Source organism: Callithrix jacchus, chromosome 1 (genome assembly GCF_049354715.1).
Source record: "Callithrix jacchus isolate 240 chromosome 1, calJac240_pri, whole genome shotgun sequence".
Classification (NCBI taxonomy): Eukaryota; Metazoa; Chordata; class Mammalia; order Primates; family Cebidae; genus Callithrix; species Callithrix jacchus.
In genome coordinates, this window is record NC_133502.1 from 145,976,054 (window position 1) to 145,982,576 (window position 6,523).

At 57.8% G+C, this 6,523-nt stretch overlaps 1 protein-coding gene across 1 annotated transcript; it reads left to right on the top strand.

The window, feature by feature from the left end:
• The first annotated feature begins 1,617 nt into the window (after window positions 1-1,617).
• FOXE1 (forkhead box E1) lies at window positions 1,618-4,792 on the top strand. Its single transcript, XM_035252811.3, has one exon. It carries the CDS (start codon window positions 2,309-2,311, stop codon window positions 3,422-3,424), a length of 1,116 nt encoding a protein of 371 aa, XP_035108702.1. The 5' UTR covers window positions 1,618-2,308; the 3' UTR covers window positions 3,425-4,792.
• Window positions 4,793-6,523: the final 1,731 nt, after the last annotated feature.

A 6,523-nucleotide genomic window follows, 5' to 3' on the forward strand; every position in this document is an offset into this window, starting at 1 on the left:
ATTTTTAAAATTTCAAGTTTTTCCCCCTTTGTAAAAACGAAACAGGACGAAATCTGGGTTTTTGCTTCTTCATTACTTCGGAAGAAGGAAGCCAAGAGTTTTGTTTAGCGAGTGTAAAGCCCCTCTCCCTTCATTCAACCACCCCTCTGCAGGCAAAGGTTGTCCCCCGGCACAGGGGGAAAAACGCTTCGAGCGTTTCCACACACAACTGGTAGACTGAGCGAGGATCTGGGCTTTGCCTCGCTCTTCCGAAGGCAGCTCCCCAACACTTGGCCAGTCTAAGCCCGCCCTCATCTCACCACCACGAAGAACGCAACGCGACGAAAACCCTGGATAGCCCATGCTCGCCTGGCACTCTCCGCGTGGCCCTGCACACACAGCCCCGGCCCCGGAAAGCTGCCTCTGGGCTGGAGCCACTGGAACCCGGGCCAAGGGCTCAAATCCTACGGCTAGAATGGGCCTCGGAGATCAGCACATGCCCTCCAACCGATATTTAACAGAGTAGAACACTAAGGCCCTGAAAGGGGACCGGACAGGCCCTGGATCTTCCATTGAATGGCCAGGGAGCGACCCAGGCCAGAGGGGCCACGCCGCCAGGATCTCAGGTTAGGACCAAGTCCCGGCTCAGGAAGAGTAGGAAAGGAACTCAGAAATTGGACACTCATGGAAGCATACATGTCCCGACTGCCCGCCCCTTCCCCTGGAGACGTGCCCACCCGTCGCAGCTCTCTCCCCACTCCCCCATAACCCGCAGCCCTCATTTCATGCTGCGGGAAGGGGCTGCTTGGCTGCCTCTGAGGGTCTTCAGAGCTATCCTGGCTCCGGGGAATTGGAGGAGGAAGTTACCTATCCTGCGTAATCCGTGCTCCACTATCCATCAGATAGAGAGGGATCCTGGGCCTCTCAAAGACGGATGATTGGGGGTAAGAAAGTGGCCTTTCCCTAAATATCTGCCTCTTAAAGACTTTTGAGAGATCCAAACCCTCGGTATAGTCGAGGGACCTGGGGCCCTAAAAGGGAAAGTGGCTACCTCTACCACACAGTGAGGAAGCTCAGTCTAAAAGAGACGCAGGTTGGAGACTCTGCTAAGCGGAGAAGTTGCCGTGGGGCCACGGCAAGTCACCTTCCCTTTCCGGCCTAGGAATCCTCATCTAAAGATGGGAGGACTGGACTGCCGAGTGGCTGTGGCAGCCACGTTTGAGGTTTTGGAAACCATCCTGAAAGGTGCTAGGAGCCGGTGTCCAGGAACTTCTCCCTCCCTATTCCCGCAAACACCTGGCGCCCTCTCGGCCAATTCTCACCCTCTCGGGACAAAAAAAAATGAGACGAGCCGGTTCTTTCACCTGCGAGTCCCAGCCCTTGGCAGAGGCCTGAGAAGTCCGAAAATTCTGAGTTCGGGCGCCGAGGTCTCCTGATCCCGGCGCGGAGGGAGCCGGCCCAGGGGATCTGCAAGCGCCCTCCCCGCCCTGACATTGTGGGGCTCCAGCCGCGCCGCCACAACTGCTTACCTGGGGAGGTGCGCCCGAGCCCCGGGGGCGGGCAGTCAGGGGGCGGGCAGGGAACCGGTGCCGCCCCACGCTTCCTGGCCCCTTTAAGGAGGGGAAGCCGGCGGAGGGAGGAGCCGGTCCAGGCGTGTGCAGGGGAGCGCCTCGCCAGCGGTCCGCAGGGCAGGAGACTCACGCGGCGGAGAGGAGCAGCCTCAGGTAGCCCCGCCTGGGCCCGCGCACCGACCTCGCTGCCCTCTCCTCGCCTCTCTGCCTGTGGCGCGGCCCGCCGCCTTGGCCTCAGGGGCAGGGCATGGGCGGCCCCTGTCAGATCGCCCCGCGCCTGCACTAACTGCCCTCGCTCTGGCCTTCAAACCCGAAACCTCTTCTGTGTGCACAACCTCGGCGGTAATCCTCAAACCAGCCGGCACCCCAGACCAGCTGCAGCCACCCCAAACTCGGGATCACTTCTGGACCCCTCGACCGCCAGGCACCAGCGCGCACGGGACCCTTCAGCCGGCGACCGGGGCCCAGTCCCGGTCCTGAGGCCACCGCCGCTGCCCGCCTCGAGCTGCACCACGCGGGCTGAGCCGTCGGCGGGCGGGTCACTCCCGAGCCTTCATCTGCACCGCGCCAGCCCCAGACGGCGGACGCCGAGCCTCCAGCGCACGCCGGCCTGGGCCGCTGTGCTCTCGGGGCCAACCCGCAAGGCCGCCCTGAGTCTCCGCAGAGGGGCCGAGCGTTCGTTCCGGGGACCCCAGGTCCGCCCCCGCCCCCCGAGAGCGGCGGGGACCCAGAGCCCGGGGGCGCGGGACGCCCGTGTCATGACGGCCGAGAGCGGGCCGCCGCCGCCACAACCGGAGGTGCTGGCTACAGTCAAGGAGGAGCGCGGCGAGACGGCGGCAGGGGCCGGGGTCCCGGGGGAGGCCGCGGGCCGTGGGGCGGGCGGGCGCCGCCGCAAGCGCCCCCTGCAGCGCGGGAAGCCGCCCTACAGCTACATCGCGCTCATCGCAATGGCCATCGCGCACGCGCCAGAGCGCCGCCTCACGCTGGGCGGCATCTACAAGTTCATCACAGAGCGCTTCCCCTTCTACCGCGACAACCCCAAGAAGTGGCAGAACAGCATCCGCCACAACCTCACGCTCAACGACTGCTTCCTCAAGATCCCGCGCGAGGCCGGCCGCCCGGGGAAGGGCAACTACTGGGCGCTCGACCCCAACGCCGAGGACATGTTCGAGAGCGGCAGCTTCCTGCGCCGCCGCAAGCGCTTCAAGCGCTCGGACCTCTCCACCTACCCAGCCTATATGCACGACGCGGCGGCCGCCGCAGCCGCAGCCGCCGCAGCCGCTGCCGCCATCTTCCCGGGCGCGGTGCCTGCCGCGCGCCCGCCCTACCCAGGCGCCGTCTATGCTGGCTATGCACCGCCGTCGCTGGCCGCGCCGCCTCCGGTCTACTACCCCGCGGCGTCGCCCGGCCCTTGCCGCGTCTTCGGCCTGGTTCCTGAGCGGCCGCTCAGCCCAGAGCTGGGCCCCGCGCCGTCGGGGCCCCGCGGCTCTTGCGCCTTTGCCTCAGCTGGCGTCCCCGCCGCTACCACCGGCTACCAGCCCGCAGGCTGCACCGGAGCCCGACAGGCCAACCCCCCGGCCTATGCTGCCACCTTCGCGGGCCCCGACAGCGCGTACCCGCAGGGCGCAGGCAGCGCGATCTTTGCCGCTGCCGGCCGCCTGGCGGGACCCGCTTCGCCCCCAACGGGAGGCAGCAGTGGCGGCGTGGAGACCGCGGTGGACTTCTACGGGCGCACGTCGCCCGGCCAGTTCGGAGCTCTGGGGCCCTGCTACAACCCTGGTGGGCAGCTCGGAGGTGGCAATGCAGGCGCCTACCATGCTCGTCATGCAGCTGCCTATTCCGGCGGGATAGATCGGTTCGTGTCCGCCATGTGAGCCGAGCGTATGAACAAAAACTCATAGATACCTCGGCTGTTCACACGAACTACGTTTCCCGCAACCCGAAAACAGGACTGGAGAGAGGACTCAGTAGGGACCCACGTGGAAGGGATGGAGAGGGCCCCAGAGGCTCAGTCTCCCCGCGCACAGCGAATGCACCGGATTTACTTTGTAAATGGGAGGAGGTGGGTCGAGGCAGCCAGAACCCTTGGACTGGCACAGGGACCCTCGATGGGGCGAAGCCCCCAAAGGAGATGCTTTCTGGCATTCCTCGGGGAGGGTCCCTGGCGGTAACCAGAGGGCAGCGTAGTGTCAACACCAGAGACCAGAATCCAAATTGTGGGGAATCACTTAACTTCAGCCTTCCATGTGCTGCTGGAAACTCGACTCCTTTTACGCGGTTCGGCCTCTAGCGCCTTTAACTGCGTTACTACAATGAAAGGCTCCGCAGCAGCGCCTTTCCTCTTAAAGTGAGGACAAATTTGCAAAACAATTAGCCTTTTCTTCTTTTTTAAATAGGAGAAATCTCTGCTCTAGTTGACTCGGGCTGGTTTTCCCTGCCTCTGAGAACTTGAGACCTAGCTCTGAGTTGAACTGTGCCTCAGCGCCCCAGTCCCATCACCTGAACCTTCAGTCTCTCCCATCTGTTACTCGAGAGGGCTGCAGGACTCTACCCACCGCCCCAGGTTGTCATTCAGAGCCCCATCATCTTGGATGCTGCCCTGCATATTTGGCAGCAATGATGGGCCACTCAGGACCTCTGAGTAGCCACCCAAAGCCTAGCCGCTGTTCTAGGGAATGGAAAAGAAGCTCATGGCCAAGCATCTAACCTAAAATGCCAGGATTGGCTCCAGGCAGCAATTATATCAGAACTTATCGATCTTTTGAGCAGGATGTACTGGTCATTCAGTAGCTGTTACTGCCGAGTCATAAATCTGGTTTTCCATTATAAGGCAGATAGAAATACATTCGTTCATTTGTTCAGTTTCTTGTCATCAAGCAGCCCTGGACCCAATGGGTGAACTAAAGTTTAAGGAGATGAGAGGATTCGGGGAGGCTGTTGGTGACACTTTTCAGTAGTTGGGGTGGGCCCTTCCATCCCCAGCACCCCCTGCTACACCTCAGCAGCCTCCCCATGCAACAAGAAAAGAGAAAGATTAAATTGGGGCAGTCCGTAAAGTGAGCTTTAGAAAGAAACTGGAATTTTAACTTGTTTTGGATCTTGCTTAAGTAGCAGCTCACTAAAATCAGAAAGTCCAATATCTCTCCCACCTTTCCCCTGAGAAAACTTATAAGTTTCAATTCTAGAGCAAACATTTTCAACATTAAATGTTTCAGAGGTTCCATTCACAGCTTTTAGATAAACTGGAGTGTTCGGGTGGACTGTTTTAATAAAAATCTTTGAGCAAGTGAGTTCTGGCAAGAGAAACTCAGCCTCTTCTGTATAAACTTGACAGGGAAAGGTTGGGAGTGTGAAAAAGAAGACTGTATGAAAAACATTGGTAATTTTAATTTTTTTTAATTTGGGGACTGCGCTATCCTGTTAACGAAGACATGAGAACTTGGTTCAGTCCAAATGGGGATTTGTGTAAATCAGTGCTCTCCATTAGAAATAGGGTGAAAGCCACATGCGTAATTTTAATTTTTCTAGTAGCCACATTAGTAGAGTAAAAAGAAACAGGTGAGGTTAATTTGAATGATATACTTAACCCAACATATAAAAAATACTATGATATCAACATAAAAATGGAGATGTTTTACTCTTTTCACATGAAGGCTTTACAATTTAGAGGGTTTTTTGTTTTGTTTTGTTTTTGAGATGGAGTCTTGCTCTGTCACCCAGGCTGGAGTGCAATGGCACACTCTCAGCTCACCACAACCTCCACCTCCTGGGTTCAAATGATTCTCCTGACTCAGCCTCCCAAGTAGCTGGAATTACAGGTGCACACCACCACACTCAGCTAATTTTTGTATTTTTAGTAGAGACGGAGTTTCACCACGTTTGTAAGTCTGGTCTTGAATTCCTGACCTCGTGATCCGCAGGCCTTGGCCTCCCAAAGTGCTGGGATTACAGATGTGAGCCACCGCCCCCTGCCTTGGAGTGTATTTTACACTTACAGCTTCTCTAAATTTAGACTAGTCACTTGCCAGGCGTTCAGTAGCAACACTGTGTCACACCGTGCAGCTCTAGATGCTGGCCTTTCCCGGCTTTGGTGGTAGTCAATGACCATCTGGAGGTTCAAGGCACTTAAGCCCTGACCCTGCCACCCGTGGGCCCAAATCCCAGACCCAGACTTGTGTTCTTGGAAGAGTGCAGGTATTGGGCTGCCATCCTCTCTCCCTACGAACCTTTGCAGGTATGGAGTTCAAGGGTTCTCTACCATGCAGCTAGACAAGCTGGCTGTCCCAGGTGCAGAGGTCAGGATGCCTTGCCTGGTTGGGACAAATGGGAAAGTAAGAGTCCTCTGCCCAAAAGTTTTGTTCTGGGCTGGGGAAGAGCCCAGGTGCAGGACTGGTCTGGAGAAGGCTGGTTTTTGCACCCAGTTAGTGCCAGAGTTGAGCCTTTCTGTTTCCTAATTAGCAAGTTCAGTGCTTTGACAGCACCATTAACCTTAAGCCAGTCCCTTCTCCTCTCCGGTCGTCATTTGTGAAATGGGAATTTGTGACTGCTACCTCAGATAATTTTCCTGAAGTTAAGCAAGAGGAGATGTGAAAAGTGCGTTGTAAACTGTAAAGCGCTGGGCATAGCAGGGCTGAAAGGCTTTCAATAAGAGCTTGTAACAAACCCTCCTGGAGTGTCGCGGTAAAGCCCCGGGAAGGAAAAAAACAGGTTGGGAAACAGCGGGTGTGCTCGTCCCCCATTCTTGTGTCAACTTGGGGGACAGGTACGATTGTGCCAAGGGCGAGGGTCAGCACCGGGAGAGAAAGGACGCTGCGGTGAGGGATCTGAGTGTGTGCTGCAGGAACCCAAGGGACACGGAGACGCGCGATGGCACGGAGACGCGCGATGGTTGGGATCAAGGCATTGAAGACAGAGCGACGGCCCTTCTCAGCCTCCGTCGGCCGAGGACACCCTGAGTTCGCGCACCGCCCGGG

Bases quoted from the DNA above. Each gene is read 5' to 3' on its own strand.
- FOXE1 (XM_035252811.3), top strand. From the start codon at position 2,309: ATGACGGCCGAGAGCGGGCCGCCGCCGCCACAACCGGAGGTGCTGGCT.